We start from the raw sequence: 19,807 nt of genomic DNA, 5'->3' as shown, positions 1-19,807 counted from the left end.
CGTAGAAGGATATCTCTTCTTGATGTGAAGGACCCACCTGGAGGACTAAAGATGCGGTCTGGTAGTACACACGGTCGGTAAGAATTTCGCCCGTGACCGAGGAGATAGTCAGGGGCCTGGCTAGTCGGGTCACGGGTAGCCGCCATCTTTGGACCAATGTTGCCGCAATAAAACTGCCTGCTGAGCCAGAATCGAGGAAGGCAGTAGTCTGATGATTTTGTCCTGAGGGAGTCCGGATGGAAACAGGCATAGACAGACTTGGAATGGTGGCATTCGCACCTAGGGACACCTGTCCCACCGGACCTAGGTGCGAGCGTCCTCCGGATGTTTGGGGACGTAGGGAACATCCCAGCCGGAAGTGATCGGAACCACCGCAATAGAGACAGAGATTCTGCTCCAGGCGCCGGATTCTTTCATCAGGCGTCAGGTGAGCCCGTTCCACCTGCATAGGAATCTCAGGAGAGGGCTGGGACATCGAAAGGTCAGGATTCTGGAAAACCGGCGCCAGCTGGGGGTGGCGACGGGAATGGGTTAGTAAATGTTCATGCCGAACCTCCTCCTCCCTCTCCGAAAAACGAGTATCAACTCGGGTGGCCAGTAGGATGAGTTCGTTCAGGGAGGTTGGCAGGTCTCGGGCAGCGAGCACGTCTCTCACTCGACTAGACAGGCCCTTCTTGAAGGTGGCCAACAGGGCGGCCTCGTTCCAGTCCAATTCAGCTGCCAGGGTGCGGAACTGGATGGCGTAGTCACCGACAGAGGAGCTGCCTTGAGAGAGGTTGAGGAGAGCAGTCTCGGCCGAAGAAGCACGGGCAGGTTCCTCAAAGACGGAGCGAAACTCGAATAGGAAGGCCCGGAGATTGGCAGCAACAGGATCATCACGGTCCCACAGTGGCGTGGCCCAGGCCAGGGCTCTACCCTCTAATAGGCTGATGATGAAAGCCACTTTAGAGCGCTCGGTGGAAAACTGACTACTCAAAAGTTCAATGTGCATGGTGCACTGAGTCAGGAATCCTCTGCACAACTTAGAGTCCCCAGAGTACTTGCTTGGGAGAGCCAGTCGGAGTGAAGAAGCAGCGTCAGGAGATGGTGTGCGCTGGGCAGTAGTCTGCTGCTGTAAGGCGGCAGTGAGTTGCTGGATCTGCTGTGACTGTTTCTGGATTTGTTGAGCCTGTTGCGCGACCACTCTGGCGACGTCACGGAGATCTGGCACCTCGCCGGGATCCATGGTTGGAGCCTACTGTAACGCCTGGAGTAGTGGATCCACTGGACCGGCACCAGCGATGTCACAAACCTCACCAGGGAGCGGAGTCTAAGGGGCCGCTGGTTTTCACCAGAGCCCGCCGCAAGGCGGGATGGACTTGCTGCGGCAGGCGACCCCCAGGTCGCTACCCCTGGCTTGGTTGCTGGTGTCGGCAGGCGAGGCGTGGCAGGAGATGGCACAGGCAATGGTCTGCAGGTGAGAGCGCACGTGACAGGCTGGACACGGGAACAGGTGGAGTGAAAGGGAAACAGGAACCAGGAACAGGGACTTGGGACCAGGTAACGGACAGGACTCAGGAACAGGGACTTGGGACCAGGTAACGGACAGGACACAGGAACAACAGGGAGCTGGGCCAAACGCTATGGGAAGCATGTAGAGGCTCCAACACTAAGGACAGGGCATGCTGGGATTTATAGGGGAGTGATTGGGTGCAACTACCAATTAGGAGCGCACTGCCCCTTTAAATCTGAGACAGCCGGCGCGCGCGCGCCCTAGGAGGCGGGGACGCGCGCGCCGGCCGGCACAGCGGGAGACAGGAGCGTGGAGAGGTGAGGCGCCCCCCGGGGCCGAGGTGACAGCAGCGCCGGGTCCCCGACTATGGACACCGGCTGCTGCATAGGGCAGGTAGCGGTCGCGGCGGCGGCCCGGAACGCGGGACGCCGCCGCGGCCGTAACAGTAGTACACAGTACAACTATCCTTCTGGTGTGAAACAATGGACAATCTGATCTGTCTGAAAAGGTTCTATGACCCAAAAATGTATCACCTGTTTTTTGGATTTTTCAGTGCCCACAAATTTTAAAAATTGCGGAATCCATTATTTATATCCTAAGTCAAATTGGTAACTAACATTAAACATGAATGAAGAGAGAACTGAATAGGCGGCAATCACCAGATACACATGAATGAGAAGCAAAATGAGGGGGGGGGGCGAGGGGGGCTGTGGCCCCTGGGCCCACACTGGCAGGGGCCCACTGAGGTCCCAGACGGTTAATGCTGTTTGCAGAAGCTATTGCTTTTGCAGACAGCCTTAACACATCTGTAGGGGCCCCCAGACGGCATCAGCGCCTGGCAGTTGCGGGCCCCCTGCTCCTGGGGGCCCCACTCAGTCACCTGATGCTGCCCCTGGCCTGGGATGTTCTGCTTTCTTCTCTCTTCCTGTTTCCTCACATGTTGCACAGCACACTGTAGCTCCTCCCCCTCAGCTACACACTGCTCTGCATAGTGCTGTGTGTGAGGAGGGGAGGAGGAGCAGCCATGTGAGGAGAGGAGCCGAGGGATCCTGCAACTGGATGGCTGCCAGGGATTGTGAAGAGGAGCAGCAGCAGCTGACTGACAGTAAGTGACCATCATCATCATCATCTGTGTGTTAGTCAGGCTGCTGCTGTGTGCTGTAAGTTATAGAGGGCAGACTGAGTGAGGGGTAGTACAGAGCGCCCTCCTCCTGATGCTGGAGCCTGGGCATCTCTGTACAGGCAGCAGCTTTGCTCAACTGGTTTAAGTTTATTCGTTTCTGCCAATAACTTTGCCCCCTCCCCTGTGCAGAGCTCAGTGCAGCATGGTTGTTACTTTTATTCATCTACGCCCCTGACACGAATGGTTGTTTATTGTGCAGAATCACCAATCAGTATACACGTAAGAGACAACAGAGAGCAGGGGTGCTCCACAGGCAACAGCCGTTTCACTCTACTCCCACGTCTTCAGGCCCAATGGAACATCAAACATGCATCATGTAATCCCAATCACCTAAAGAAGCATTCAGTTTTTATCATGCCCCCAGAAGTAAACTTGTGTGCTTATTAAACCGGGTTGTTTTCTCTCCCATGGCACAGTCTTATCGCAGGAGCACAATCATTGCCATGGAAGCCGATCGGCACTGAGGACAGGAATGCCAGAGGGCCCTTGAGCAATTTTACCAACCCAGGTCTCGAAGAAGAAAGAAGAAGAACCTAGAAGAAACCTCACAGTGTAGACTGGCAGTGATTGGCTTGTAGAAGAAAGAAAGAATCTTCTAGCTCATCTTGACTTAGGACTTAGCAAACTTAGAGAAATTCAGAGAATTTACAATTGAATAGTTGTCTGGATAGTTTAATCTGTCAGATACAATCCACATTTCAAACTGCTTGCACTGCTCAATAGCTGTTAGATCAAGGAGACACATGGTCAGAGCTGTCTATCCCATTGGGCAGTGTAGGCGGCAGCCTGGGGGCCCATGTCTCACAGGGGGCCCCTCAGCCCCAGATTGACACCAATCCCGCAAATGCCCTGTGTTCTGTGCCCAGGTAGCTGCCGCCAGTGCCGTCTTTCCCATTAGGCAGAATAGGCGGATGCCTGGGGGCCCATGACTCATAGGGGGCTCCTCTGCCCTGGAGATGCCACCTGCATATTCAGTAGTGTACCATGTAAAGTGCTTACAGAAGCAACGACTACCTGCTCCTGTACACTAGAGAGGTGCACATCTTCTTCTGCGGGCCATGCCCGATGACATCATTTCATCACACGCCTCCTATAGGAAAAGACCTACACACTCAGAGGGCCAGTCAACATTGAAACAAAGGGCAGGTGAGTGGGATGCTTTTTATTTCGATGGGGAGGGAGGGGTTAGCTGCAATTCAATGGGCCCAGGGGGGAGGGGGGCTAGTTGCATCAAGGCAAGGACAGGGGGGGTAATTATAATACTAACGGCATCCTGGAGGGGGAGGGGATGTTGTTAAGACATGGTACTGTACATTTCATATATCTGTCTGTGCTTCTATGATGTATAGAAATTCCTTTATTATCCAGTGCAAAGTGTGAGAGAGGCTTTCTTCTAATCTCTTACAACCTGTAACACCTCATCCCCTCCCATCCCTAACCCTGCTTGGGACTCAGTTTGCAGCTGATTGTCAGTCATGCTGATTCAGATAAAAGTGTTTCTCTACATTCTGGAAGCATGACTTGATATATGTTTGGAATGTGAATTGCAGCTAACAGATTTCCTTTAACTGTCCCCATTTTGAAAAGTTTGTTAAGCCGATGGAAAATATGTTCTATAATTAAGAACAGGGTGTACTAAATGGATAAGACAGTAGATAAATTGTATTGACTTGTGTAGACATACCCATACAGTGCCAAACCCTCTCAGGCACCAGGGTCAGTAGGAGTGGCTAAAGGCTTTAAATATTACTTACACCTCTGAATCCAAAACTCCTGCTACACATTTACTTATCTAAGAGAAGGCATGTAAGTATAACACATAACATTTATCATAATTCTCTTTACTTGGTTTGATTTGTAGAATAGTAATTGATTTCTGGGGCCATGTAGCTGTTTTATTTATGTTTTACTTAGTTGTTAATTTTGCCTTTCTTTGTGCTTTTCCATTCTTGCTTTAATTTTTTTTAGCTTGAACCTAATATTTTCATCACTGAATCACTTTAATATTAACCCCTTAAGGTCAAAGCCAATTTTCGTTTTTGCGCTTTTGCTTATTCCATTTTAAGTTTAAAAGTTAACAGCGCTTGCATTTTTTCACCTATAGACGTATATGAGCGCTTATTTTTTGCGAAACCAATTGTACTTTGTAATGACAGGCATTATTTTTCCATAACATATGCTGCGAAACCGGAAAAAAATCATTTGCGCTGTCAAATTGAAAAAAAAACTAATTTGTTTTGATTTCGGGGAGTTTTGCATTTACACCGTTCGTCCCATGGTAAAACTGACTTGTTATGCATGTTCCTCAAGTCGTTACGATTACTATGATATATAACATCTATAACTTATATTGTATCGGATGGCCTGTAAAAAATTCAAACCGTTGTTAACAAATATACGTTCCTTAAAATCGCTCCATTCCCAGGCTTATAGCGCTTTTATCCTTTGGTCTATGGGGCTGTGTGAGGTGTCATTTTTTGCGCCATGATGCGTTCTTTCTATCGGTACCTTGATTGCGCATATACGACTTTTTGATCACTTTTTATTACATTTTTTCTGGATTTGATGCGACCAAAAATGCGCAATTTTGCACTTTGGAATTTTTTTGCGCTGACGCCGTTTACTTTGCGAGATCAGGAATGTAATTAATTAATAGTTGGGGCGATTACGTGTGCGGCGATACTAAATATGTTTATTTATTTGTTTATTTATTAATTTATATTTATAAAATGGGAAAAGGGGGGTGATTTGGACTTTTATTAGGGGAGGGGATTTTTTATTAATAAAAACACTTTTTTACTTTTTTTTTTTACATGGACTAGAAGCCCCCCTGGGGGGCTTGTATATACATAGCACTGATCTCTCATAGAGATCAATGCTGTGTATATACACAGCAAAGATCCATCAGATCGGTCATAGATTGCTATGGCCTGCTGCAGGCCATAGCAATCTATTGCCGAGCCGGGATCAGCGTCATTCCGACGCTGAGGCCCGGCACGGGCAGAAGAACGGATCTCCCCCCGCGATCGCATCGCGGGGGGGAGATCCGACCCACTAGACACCAGGGATAGTGTGCATAAAGCACTTCAATGCAGCTGTCAGGTTTGACAGCTGCATTGAAGTGCTTAATTAGCCGGCGCGGCAACGGGACCCGCGCCGGCTAACAGAGGCACTGCCCGGCTGCACGTGTCAGCCGGGATCAGCGCCGTTCAGAGCGGGGTCCCGGCGGGACCCCGCTCTGAACACCCCCCGCGGCACCATGACATATCAGATACTTCATGGGTCGCTAAGGGGTTAAATTAGAAAATGTTTTTGTTTTTTTTTATCCAAACATATTTTATTGAGAAAGGTCATACAAAAGTAAGAGTCCATTTACACAAAGATACACAAAGATTATCTGACAGGTTATCTGCCAAAGATTTGAAGCCAAAGCCAGAAACAAACTATAAACAGGGAACAGGTCATAAAGGAAAGCCTGAGATTCCTCCTCTTTTCAAGTCCATTCCTGGCTTTGGCTTCAAATCTTTGGCAGATGATCTGTCAGATAATCTTTCTGTGTAAATAGGCCCTTAGTCATTATTCAAATAGGAACGCGCAGGTCCCAACTGAAATATACAATTAGAAAATCCAGAAAAAGCAACCTTATTTTAGATTTTGGTGCTAGTTTAAAATGTTATGACAGGATTTTGAGAGTCACAGGGAAAAATTAAATTCTGTTTATTATAAGTAAAGGTGATCAAAGATAATTGAAAATATATTTCACAACCCATAACTAATAAGAAGTAACATAAAAAATAAATAAAATATAACACAGAACCTTGCAGTTAACATTATAGTGTGATAGCTATTCGAAATTAAGAGGATAAAGAAATGTTGGCAGGCTCTCAACACATTGGGGGGGGGTTACGAAACATACGCCAGAGGCGTACGCCAGAGAGAAGGTGCAGATTCACCCCTTTTCACTGGCGTACACCTCCCGTACGCCCCGCTCGCCAGATGGGTGGGCTGGCGGAGCTTGCAGGGGCGTGATGAGGCGGGGAGGAGGCGCGGCCGCTGAGGGGGCGGGGCATATGCGGCGATGATGTCATGGATGGGTGGGGCTAAGTGGCTAGGGGTGGAGCGATGTGGCACATAGGCTGCGAGGCCCCGCCCACATATACCAATCCACAGGTGATAAAAATGACTTTTTACCAGAACAAGCACCATGAGGTGTGATATAAAATAAGTAATGAAAGCTGTAACATTTACCCTTTACACCTGTGGAGAGCAGTCAAAATGCAAATAGGGGGTGACAGTGTCACTTTAATTTCAGCCTCCATAGAGAGCAAACCTTTATTTAATTTTGACACTAAGCCCCTAGGAAACCGTTCCATGTTCACATAGCTTTCTAGCCATGAGGAATCTCTATAAGAAGGGAACACGTTTATAAACTTCTGACATTAACTCTTGAATATCTCAGATTGTGAAAGTCTAGCGTTACCAAAAGGAGCTTTTTCAAGTAAAAGTTCTTATTTTGTATTACCTGATCGAATGTGCGGATAGATAGGTAGGTGTAGTTTGTAGAATTTACATTAAATCACAGTAAACATTTTCTAAGTAAAACAAATTATAAAATGTTTACTGTGATTTGATGTAAATTCTACCATTAAATGCAAAGTACCTAACAGAACCCTGATGAATATAATAACCTTTACATCAGTATGATCATTTAGATTCTAAAACATTGTAGTGATATAGCAAATGAGGAAGGTTATACCATTTCAGTTCATTCAGATTAAGTAATTGAAGTATTATGAATCTCATGGTTCCATTGTGTGTAATAATTATGGAATTACTACACTGATCTTACTTTGTTGTAAAGTGTAACTTAATTATGTAACAGTGTACACTATGTACAATATAATGTTTCATTTCATTCATTCATCTTTGCATAATCTGGCAGAGCTTACTACAAGTACTATAGATGGATACATATGACTGTGTTTAGATATTGGGGGAAGTTATTAATGTTTTTTTGCCTATTTTTGGGTGACTAATTGAATATTTCACCATTTTTGGTCTAAGTTCTATTTATGAACCAGTATTCGACAGGCGAATATTTTTTAGATGCAACTTTTTTTTTAATCTGCCCATTTTGAGTATTCACCAAAACGTTTGCATAATCCAGGATTAGTGCCCAATTTATCTTTTGCAACTTTTTAAGTGCAGGTGCAGGCCTACGTCTGGTCAGTACCAGGTGAATATGCTTGTGCAATTTTTTTGTCACTTTTTACTTAGATACATTCACTATGGCAGTGCTATATTTTGACCCCTTAACGACCGCGGGCGTATATTTACGCCCTGCGGTCGGTAAGGACGTTCAGAGCGGGGCCGCGTGGCGGCCGCGCTCTGAACCGCGGCAGTACCGGGTGCCGCTTGTAGCCTGGGACCGCAGGTATTAGCGGGTAATTAGCGGGTATTAACAGTAATCGGATGCAGCTGTCAAAGTTGACAGCTGCATCCGATTACCGTTTGCAGCGTCATCCCTGGTGTCTAGTGGGGAGATCGCTCCATCTCCGTTTCTGAAGCCGGCCGGGGACCGCTCCAAGATGGCGCCGTCCCCGGCTCGGCACTCGTTTACTTCCGGCTGCAGCAGCCGGAAGTAAACAAGTGCCTATCTCATGGATCTCTGCAGCAGATCAAAGCACTTATACTAGAAGTCCCCTTCTAGTATAAGTGTAAAAGTAAAAAAAAAAGTGTCATTATTAATAAAAAGCCCCCTCCCCTAATAAAAGTCTGAATCACCCCCCTTTTCCCAGCTTATTAATAAAAGTAAATAAATAAATAAATAAACAAACAAACATGTTTGGTATCGCCGCGTGCATAATCGCCCGAACTATTAATTAATCACATTCCTGATCTCGTACGGTAAACTGCTTAAGTGCTAAAAAATCCCAAAGTGCAAAATTGCGCATTTTTGGTCGCATTAAATCCAGAAAAATGTTAATAAAAAGCGATCACAAAGTTGTATATGCGCAATCAAGGTACCGATAGAAAGAACATGTCATGGCGCAAAAAATTACACCTGACACAGCCCCATAGACCAAATTATAAAAGCGCTATAAGCCTGGGAATAGAGCGATTTTAAGGAACGTATATTTGTAAACAATGGTTTTAATTTTTTACAGGCCATCAGATACAAGAAAAGTTATACATGTTACATATCGTTTTAATCGTAACAACTTGTGGAACATATATAACAAGTCAGTTTTACCCCAAGGCGAACGGTGTAAAAACACATATCCACTAAAAACACAAAATGTGTTTATTTTTTCAATTTCACCACACATTGAATTTTTTCCTGCTTTTGCAGTGTACTTTATGCCAAAATTCAGCCTGTCATTGCAAAGTACAATTAGTGGCACAAAAAATAAGAGCTTATGTGGGTTTCTAGGTGAAAAAATGCAACTGCTATGGCCTTTTATGCACAAGGAGGAAAAAACAAAATCGCAAAAATCAAAATTGCCCCGATCCTTAAAGGGTTAATAAATCAGTCACAAGATATAGAAATAAAATATACACCAATCCTCATTAGAAGAGTCACACAAATTAGACTCCTTAGTAAATGTCCCTCTTTGTTTTTTTATGCATTTTAATCCAAGTTCGCACACTGTATTTGTTTTTTAACCAATGGCTATCATTTCTTCATTTCATGGCAATGAATGAGACAACGGTCATAGTGTTAACACACTGTATACACTACGGCCGTTGTTCACTGCCGCCACAGAAAATAATTGACAAGTCTATTTTCTACAGCCAAAATTCAGTGAATAGCAGACATAGAAAATAAGCTGTGCTCACAATGTAAAGTATGGCCCCTGGCCGTACTTTACACTGTTGTCAATGGTCAATTGGATGCGGACACACGTAAATGTGCCTGCATTCTAATTAAAATGAAATTATGTTCATCTGGCTGATACTGAAAATGTAAGACAGCTGATGTTTTTACGGAATGTGAGCATGGCCTTTACATGATTTTGATGAAATTGTAGCACAAATTGTGTTACTTTACTGAAATTTGCACCATTAGTTCATGCAATAGCCCCATCTTTGCCATGGTTTTGGCACGGCAAAACTGCATCAAAGATGCATCAAAGATGCAGTTTGTAGACAAAGCCTAAGATAGATACTTTTTTAGTTTTTTTAGGTATACAATCTTTCATTGCCGGCATAAATGCCTATTACATCTTCTCATCAAATACGTGCAGCTACATATTTACACTTTATCTGACCCTGTAAGACACAGCCAGTTTAGCCTTCAGGAAGAAACCCCATTACTCAGACGTGCCATTTTACGTGGCAATAATTCTTAAATGCTATTGCATTTTATTTTGGCAGTGAATTCTGATCAATCTATTTTGTGTACACAAAATTTGGATACGTTTTCTAAGTTTAAACACAAACAAACAGAGCAGTTGTTTTTTTATTTTATTTTCTTGAAGGTTATTATGCTTATAAGTTATATAGTCCATTATTCTTTCATTCTTTGTTCATGTATTACTAAGGTTCCACTCACATCATATATTCATGGTACTGTACATCTGTAGTGTATGTGTCAAGATACTGGCAAAAAGGTATGCTGGTCAATTGATTTTAATAGTAGAGAACCAGTTGACCAGTGATGTAGGCTACTGTGCTTTTTTAGTCTTGTGGAAAAAAACATTTATGTATTCGGGGAACAGGCTAAACATGACCACTTGTGGACTAAGTTTAGTCAATTTGCTGCCACAGGTATGCAGCAGGATATCTTTTGCAAGTATAGCATCATATACTGTAGACATACAGAAAAAGATGTAATGTGAATTGGAATTTCCAAAGTAATTACCTTATCTAATTAACAATTGTATCAATGCCATCTCTTTTTGTTTTAGATAACATCATGTCCATTCTCGAGGCTGTTGTTGCCGCAAATAATAATTTTACAGTGGAGCTAGCAAAGAAAATAGACAGTGATGAAAATGCTGTGATGTTCCCACTTAGCATGTTAACAGCTCTGGCACTGATTTGTCTTAGAGCCAAAGGTGAAACTGAAGCCCAAATAAAGAAGGTGAGAATTTATGTTTTACAGATGCTAACATGAGTTTGTACAGTAAAGATAATTTCCTATTTGGCTATTTAGGTACTAAAGCCATGCATGCCAATTAAATATACCCAATTTATTCTATTTAAATTGAAAAAGAATATATCTACTATGAAAATGTTAGCTTTATATTTATGTACTAATATTTAGGAATATTATAACTATATAAAATTGTAAATGAGCAGCAGGAGACCAGAAATAGCTGAAACAGTTGCAGGGGACCGAGGATGGTGAGTATAATTTATTTTTTACTTTTACACAAGCTCCAGCAACAACTTAAATACTTATTTATACCAGAATACCCTTTTAAAGCAACCATTTTTGCTGCCAATACTGTAGGAGCATGGTAAAACGGTTGAAGGGGTTGTCTCATGAAGTTATCATTATACTAAGTATAGGGGTACCTAACTGGTCACAGGGGTCTGACTTCTGGGATCACCTGTGATCTCAAGAATGAGGACCTAACTCCATTCTTAATAGCAGCTTTATGCCTAATAGGGCTCCGTGCTTCAATCTTAGGGCCCTATTACACGGGACAATTATTGTGTGGAAAATCATTATATAATTCGAATTTAAACGATAAGCGTCCTGTGTAATTGCAGGCAACGATCAAAAAATCGTTTGTGTGTCGTTGATCATTGATCTTTAGATCTGACCCTAAAATCATTAATTGTTCACTAATCGTTCCACATTTGTTTATTAACGTTCAGCGTAATAGCACATTTTCTGAGCAGCTGATGATGTGACCGCGCACAGTTATGCTCAGCCAATCGCGGCTGAGCTTTGGATGACGTTGCAGAGGGCGGCCGGCACTCGGGAAGATCTGCCAGCCGCCCGAAGAAGACGTCACTGCTGAGGATCGGAGACCGTGGTCGGCACGTGACAGGTATGTATAGCGCACCACACTTCCGGGTACACGGGTGGGGGTGGTGGGACACGGGGAAGGGGGCCATTCACAGACATAACATACATTACAAAGTTGTATAACTTTGTAATGTGTGTTATTCTGTGAATAATTTTTTAGCGCCGGACAACCCCTTTAATAGGAGCTGCCAGAGATAGCTAAGGAGTATACTCCAGCAGTTTCTATAGAAAATAAATGGGCTGGCGGTGCACACGCTGAACTGCTGCACTATTCTCTGAAAAGACTTGGGGGCCTCTTCTGGTGCTCATGAGAGGTCCCAGTGGTTGGACCTCCAGTAATTAGTTATTTATTCCCTATCCTGAGGATAGGCTATAACTGGTACAATTTACTGGTACAATACTGGATTTACTGGTACAATTCCTTTAAGGTTAGGGTGGTATTACACAGGCCGATGGGGGCCCGATAATGCCTCTAAACGAGCGCCGATCTGCTAGATCGGCGCTTGTTTACTGGGCCTATCACACAGGCCGATAATCGGTTAACAAGGGCTGCAGGGACATTGTTACCGATGTCCTTGCAGCCTTTGTTTAAACTGAATACATACCTATCCAGGTTGCAGGGCTCCTCTTCCTCCCGGGTCCCGCGCTCCAGCTTCACAGCGGCTCGTCTCCGCTGACAGTCCGCTCAGCCAATCACTGGCCGCAGCGGTCCCGCCTGTGATTGGCCGAACGGCCTGTCAGCTGAGAGAGGCCACCGTGAAGCCGGAGTGCGTGGGACCCAGTGAGAAGCTCAGAGGAAGAGGAGCCCTGCAACCTGGATAGGTATGTATTCCTCTTTGCATTTCGTCAGCCACACACCGCTATTACTCGTAGCAGTGTGCGGTCGGCGCCCGACGATTATAGGTCAGAACCTATATCAACGATCAGTCGATGACAACGATCATCGGCTGATTGTTGCCTTGATGACACGGAACGATAATCGTCCAGATAGGGCCGATTCGGCCAATTATCGTTCCATGTAATAGTAGCCTTAGCCTTTTTCCACTTTTTCACAAAATTATCCAGGGGTAGGAAGTAGAAGGACAATAAAAGGAAACAATACTCACCCCTCATCCCTAGTCCAGTACTACCACCTCTCAAGTGATCCCAGGGATACTGCAGCCAATGACTGGCCAAAGTGATCATGTGCACTTGCAAGTGCTGAATGTATGGGCCCATCACTGGAATAATTCAGCTTGGGACTCCAGAGTGGTAGTGGTGCTGAACCAATGGTGAGTGAAAGGGTAATATAATGTAAGTTTTTGGTGTTTTGGAGTGGATCATTTTCTCTCTTTCTCACTCTAAATGCATTGGAAACTAGACAGGAGACAACCAGTTTTAACATTATGCCACCATTTTCATCTATAAGAGAATGGTTAAGGTAACACCGACAAATTCCAACAAGGTCAGGCCTGAAAGGTTAGCCAATAATATGGGCCCGGGTAGAGTATTAAGGTTTTTTTTTTATTTGAAGGCGTGAGATCTGAAAAATAAACCTGCTTTTTGTGTTTTGGAGGTTAGGCTAATTTCCCCAGCACCCCAAATTATTGTTACATAGCCAGTCTCTACATACAGAGAATACCACCATTGCATTTACAAGTCTATATGACAGGAGTATAGGACATGTCATATGTATGTAAACCTTTTTAAATTCATACGTTATGAGTACATTTTGTGTAGCTTTTTTTTTCACTTGACCCCAAAGTATTAACCGTAAGTTAAAGTAAAGCATTGTAAAAAAAAAAGTGGTAGTGAGCATCTTTAGGCTATGTTCACAGTCAGCAAAATAACTCAAAAATAAAGTTGCACTTTTGAGGTAAAAAAAATGGCTGTATTTTCATAGTGATAATGCACTTCATTGAAGTCAATGGGAAATTAGCCAGCAGTGCACACACTGTATAGAATAATGGCTGTAATTGGTTACGACCGGCAAAATATTGAACATGCTTATTATTCACCATCTGCTTTTTACCTGTTCACGCATTGTTTTATTTTCACTCCAAATTATGACCATATTTTGGTATTTTATTATTTTATTGTGTGTAATCATACCCCCAAATTTAAATGAGTTATCCAGCACTACAGAAACATGGCCACTTTCCCACCTCTCTTGTCTCCAGTTCAGGTGTGATTTGCAATTAAGCTCCATTTACTTCAATGAAACTGAGTTCCAAATCCCACCCAATCTGGTGACAAGAGAGGGGGAAAAGTGGCCATGTTTTTGTAGTGCTGGATAACCCCTTTAAAGGGAACCTGTCACCCCCCGTGCCGGGGTGACAGGCTCCCGACCACCCGTTAGAGCCCCCTATACTACCTAATCCCGCGGGGTCCCGCTTCTGGAGGTGGTAGGGTGATGGAGATCTCAGCCGCTGCAGCCCGGCGTGCGCGCTGAGAGATGAGTCCAACACCCATAGAGAATGACAGGAGAGTCAACCGGCGGGATTAGGTGAGTATAGGGGGCTCTAACAGGGGGATGGGAGCCTGTCACCCCGGCACGGGGGGTGACAGGTTCCCTTTAAAAAGAATAAGAGCTAATAAACAGATAAAACTCTGTGGAATATGCAAATGTAAGATAGTCTATCGGGAACATCATTAGCAATTCAAGCTCTTTTGAATTTAGTCATCAATGTAAGTAGGGAACAGAATATCTGGATATACAAACTACTCTTTTTAGTGTTAATGCAAACAGCAATAAACTGGAACTAACTGGTACAGGAGCCTTAATCAGCTTGAAGTGTTAAGCATCTAGTGTTAACAGCTTATTATCAACTAGTGTGAGGAAACTTCTGGACATACCCTTACCAATGTAATAGATGCCATACTTTGACTATACAAAAGAAAACAAGCCTGGGCAGAAATAAAGAACCTGCATTATGTATACATACCCCCTCCCACACACACACAAGGTCAGAATGTAAACCTGGTGCCCAATATATGTGGCCCCTCTTGCAATTCCCCTCACTATATACAGTACACATGTACAAATACTAAAAAAGGGTACCTTCACACGTACCGAATCCGCAGCGGATTTCACGCTGGGAGTTTGCAGATCCTGGTAGTGTGAAGCTGCCTGTTTTTGACCCGGGCCCTTTAACCCCCGACACCGCGGCTGTGTGAAGCTCCCGGCTCCCCTCGCTTCTTATCAGCCAATCAGTGCACGACAGCACTGATTGGCTGATGGGGAGCGAGGGGAGCCGGGAGCTTTACTGCAGCTGCGGCGCCGAGCAGGTAATGTATGTACAATGTCCCTTTGGGGTTGTGCTGTCATATGCTGAGGGGTTGTGTTGCTGGTGTAGTGCAACCTTAGGGCTCACCTTCTGAAACCTTCCTGTCACGGTGGGGTCCGAGGGTGCTGGGGCCCTTGTCTTCTTCAGCATACACACAGGGACATATAATTTTTAATAAAAGTCTTCACACAATAGCGGTGAAAGTATATTAAGTCTTTATTTGAAGGATAACTATGTACAATCCAATACAGGGGCATCAGATGACGGTAAACTGTTGGCTTGATCAGAGTCCTTTGCTTTAGGGGGAGGGTTACCTTGGTTATTATAGCTTAGACTTGGTGGATAAATAGGGTTTCAAGTAGACAGACCTGTTCCAGAGACTTTGCGGTTTTCCAGCCTTTATAAGGTACGTGTGAATAGGTACTTGAAGTTACTGAAGAGACTTGACGCTCTTAATGCTCACTATCATGTAGGAGGAAGACGCATGGAGACACAGACTTGGAAGCCAGGAAGATGTGGACGGTGAATGGGAGACCCTCTATCACTTCACCAATCCGACAGTAGGCACTAATAAATACAGAGGATGTCCTGCTGAGACTTTTAAGACACGTATTAGTCCTTGGCTGACTGGAAACAGATTAGGGGATTGAAGATGGAGTCTGACAGGATTACTGAGGTGACGTAGGGAGGTTAGATGTGACTCTGGCAATGCCAGACTACCAACTGTCACTGACAAGACCGCACAGCCCTTCTGGGTAAAAGGTGGGCGGAGCTAGCTTTCCCCTGGCCAATCACTAGAGTGTGATAGGTTGCAGGGGTGGAGCACTGATCAAGCTCAACACTTGCCTCACATAACATATTGAATAAATATTTGACAGAAAACACTATCTCCATAAGAGAGTTAGGAAAAAGCAGCAAATACACAGGTCCCAATACAGACTGTCTAAGGTTGCCAATAAGAACAATACACCTCTAGGGAAACCATTGTTTGCATTTACTGTAGGGGTACTTTGTCTACTTGCAGGGTACCTTTTTGGAAGCATGACTGGTCTGAAATGGTTTTTAATTTACAGTGGAACAGATTTATCAAAGGGTGTAAAATACAAAGTGGTGGTAAACTGCCCACAGCAACCAATCACAGCTCACCTTTCATTTCACCAGAGCTGAAAGTTGTGCTGTGCTTGGTTGCTGTGGGCAGTTTAACGATATGTAACATGTAGAGATGAGCGAACCTCGAGCATGCTCGAGTCGATCCGAACCCGAACTTTCGGCATTTGATTAGCGGTGGCTGCTGAACTTGGATAAAGCCCTAAGGCTATATTGAAATTATGGATATAGTCATTGGCTGTATCCATGTTTTCCAGACAACCTTAGTGCTTTATCCAAGTTCAAAAGCCCCAGCTAATCAAATACCGAATGTTTGGGTTCGGATCGACTCGAACCCGAACCCGGTTCGCTTATCTCTAGTAACATGTATTACTTTTCTTTTATCTGATGGCTTGTAAAAAATTCAAACCATTGTTAACAAATATATGTTCCTTAAAATCGCTCTATTCCCAGGCTTATAGCGCTTTTATCCTTTGGTCTATGGGGCTGTGTGAGGTGTAGTGTGAGGTGTAATTTTTTGCGCCATGATGAGTTCTTTCTATTGGTACCTTGATTGCGCATATACAACTTTTTCATCGCCTTTTATTACAATTTTTCTGGATTTAATGCGACCAAAAATGTGCAACTTTGAACTTTGGGATTTTTTTGCGCTTACGCTGTTTACTGTGAGAGATCAGTAATGGAATAAATTAATACTTCGGGCGATTACGCACGTGGCGATAGCAAACATGTTTATTTATTTATTTATAACATGGGAAAAAGGGGGTGATTCAAACTTTTATTAGGGGAGGGGGCTTTTTCTTAATAATAACTAGAGATGAGCGAACCTCGAGCATGCTCGAGTCCATCCGAACCCGAACTTACGGCATTTGATTAGCGGTGGCTGCTGAAGTTGGATAAAGCCCTAAAGCTACGTGGAAAACATGGATATAGTCATTGGCTTTATCCAAGTTCAGCAGCCACCGCTAATCAAATGCCAAACGATTGGGTTCGGATGGACTCAAACCCGAACGTTCGGCATTTGATTAATAACACATTTTTTTTTTTTTTCTTTACACATATACTAGAAGCCCCCTGGGGGACTTCTAGTATATGCACACTGATCTCTCATAGAGATCTATGCTGTATAGGATATACAGCAAAGATCGATGAGATCAGTGTTCTATTGCTTTTGGCTGCTGCAGCCAAAAGCAATAGAATGCTGAGCCAGGATCAGCACCTTTACAGCGCAGACCCCAGCCGGCACCAGACGCGGAGACGCGGATCAGAGCTGGGTCGCCGCGCGGGAAGGGGTTAAATGAGTGTACGCAAGAACTGCCACTTAGGGGTGATGGATGAGTCACTGTTGTCATGAATCGACATAGTTATAGTTATAGGATCAGAAGACACAGAACTTGTGAGAGAAGCAGAGGTTTTTTTGTGAACATCTCAGAACCTATAGACAGACTGCAGGAAATGGGACAGGGTTATCATAACAGGTTTCTTTAGTTTACACAGAGACCCTATCTCCTCTCATCTTATGGGTCCAGAAGTTGCCTGTATTTTTCTAAACTGCTATACTTTGCACAGGCACGGTCAATGAGCAGGCAGGCTCAATGAGCAGAGCGCCGGTAACACTGATCAATGCTATGCCTATGGCATAGCAATGATCAGTGTTAAAAAAGAAAGTTATGCATGTACAAGTCCCCCAAAGGGACTTAGAATGCAAAAAAAAAAAAAAAAAAGTTAAAATGACCATCCCCCTTCTTTAAGTCTTTGGTTGTCATAGTAAGCATGAACACTTAGAGAGGAGGGTATTTAAATTTTGGCTGTCTGTCTATTGGTCTATAGCATTATTATATCCTATTATTATATAGTGTCACAAGATAGAGCAAATGGAACTTAATACTTCATAAAGATAGAGATCAGCTGCGGAATGTAAACATATGCTGCCACATCCGTTTCCTTGAAATGCTAAGTGCCAGCCTGACAGGCCCAATTCCAAATGAAACTGGATTTCCAAAAACGAACAGGGTTTAACTTTATCACACCCATACCCACATCACAAAGGCACACCAACTTTTGAGCAAGGTTAGTTGGCATTATATTGTATCTAAGTGATCACACATTTAACACATTTTTACTCAACATTAAAGATAGAGAATAAAAGTAGGAAGAATAAATAAGCAGTATATGGAGCAAGTGCAAATCCTTTATAAATTCATAAAATTTTAGGGAGCCAATAGAAAGGACAAGGCCTTCAAAGTTCCCGTTAACATAAAAGCACCTTATTTATAGTCTTCTAAGAAGTCATACAGGGCATTTATTTTATGGCACCGTTACATGCACGTTATATTATAAGATGCAAATGTCATTACATGTCATTACAGCATAGAGCCATGGCCTCCATAGTAAATGCAAAATTTTCCATAGTTTTTAAGAGGTTGCATCTGAATTTAGGTAATTTTGATGCTAAAAATAGGACCACATTCTTTGTTACTCTTGTCAAATGTGACAAATGCACAAACAAAACTGATAAATGGATATATGAACAATTCATAAAAACTACTTATGTAATAAAGTAGTGAACAGATGACAGTGAAAAAGGCAAAATTATTAGTGCTTGAAAAAGCGTTATATTGTAATCCGTATTCTTCTTCTTTCAGCTATTGTGCGATTATTACAGCCGTAACCACTTTACACACAGACTCCATTCAAACTGCATTTCGAACTCCTTGGCGGTGACAGGTGTGCTATCTATTTTTGGTTTCAATCAGACTTGTTATTTTTAAGAAATTTATGTTTAAAGGTACAAACCCACACACCGTATACACAGCAGATACGCAGCAAAAACGCAGCAGATTTGAAACAGATTTGGTGGTGCAGATTTGATGCTGTGTCCAGTTATTTAGATCTAATCTGCTGCGTATTTGTTGCGTGTTTGTTGCGTGTTTGTTGCGTGTTTGCTGCGTATCGCAGCAGTAAATAAGCTGCGTATACGGTGTGTGGGTTTATACCCTAAAGATCCCTAATTTCCCAGGAAATAATGGCCCATAGGAAATAATGGCCACATAGAATAGTCCCACATAAACAAATCTTTAAGGCAGCCTCCACACAACCACGGGTCCCGTATACTCCAATATGTATAATACAATAAGTAAGGAGGAAATAAATTGTTATCTCACCAATCAGTAGATCCACTCGATCCGATATGAACCTTCATGCTCTGAGGATCCAGAACACAAAATACTCACGAATGCCTTCTTGACATGTATTTAATTTTTATTTTTCAAGTTCACATTACATGCTGCAGCTCACAGCTGATGTATCCATCCGACACGGACGCCCAGGTACGTCCTCACCGCGGACGTTTCAGAGGACATAGACTCCTCCTTCCTCATGCGCAGGGACGCAAGGGGCTGGACAACGTTATATGGATACTGCAATTAACTCTAACATGACCTGCACAAAGCATAATGGCCTATGGTGAATACAACACAAGTAATCCAAATAACATATACAATCCTAGGAGTGGGACACTGGATCTAAATATGCAAATGAAAATCCTAAAAATGCTCTAAAGCTACAGACCTCATTGAGTCCATTCGGACTCAATGGGCCACATGTATCATCCTGCGAACTGATGATTTTTGGCGGAAAGTGCCAATTTGCGTATTTTTTTATACGCAAATGGCCGATCTGCGAATAAAATATTTGCAAACCGGCACTTTCCGCCGAGTACGCCAGGGGGGCGGAAAGGGGGCATGTAGTGGGCGGAACGGAGGGCGCGCGATTTA

General features: G+C 43.7%; 1 protein-coding gene across 1 annotated transcript in view; it reads left to right on the top strand.

Annotated features, from left to right (window-relative positions):
- The first annotated feature begins 4,393 nt into the window (after positions 1 to 4,393).
- The window catches only part of LOC138783419 (leukocyte elastase inhibitor-like), a 51,411-nt gene continuing 35,997 nt past the window's right edge, over positions 4,394 to 19,807 (top strand). Inside the window, exons 1-2 of the mRNA XM_069958111.1 lie at positions 4,394 to 4,481; positions 10,586 to 10,761. Coding sequence (XP_069814212.1) covers positions 10,594 to 10,761 — 168 coding nt within the window. The 5' untranslated portion in view covers positions 4,394 to 4,481; positions 10,586 to 10,593. The remainder of the gene's footprint in view (positions 4,482 to 10,585; positions 10,762 to 19,807) is intronic.

Source organism: Dendropsophus ebraccatus, chromosome 2, assembly GCF_027789765.1.
Source record: "Dendropsophus ebraccatus isolate aDenEbr1 chromosome 2, aDenEbr1.pat, whole genome shotgun sequence".
In the NCBI taxonomy this organism is placed as follows: Eukaryota; Metazoa; Chordata; class Amphibia; order Anura; family Hylidae; genus Dendropsophus; species Dendropsophus ebraccatus.
This window is presented reverse-complemented; position numbering and strand designations above follow the sequence as displayed.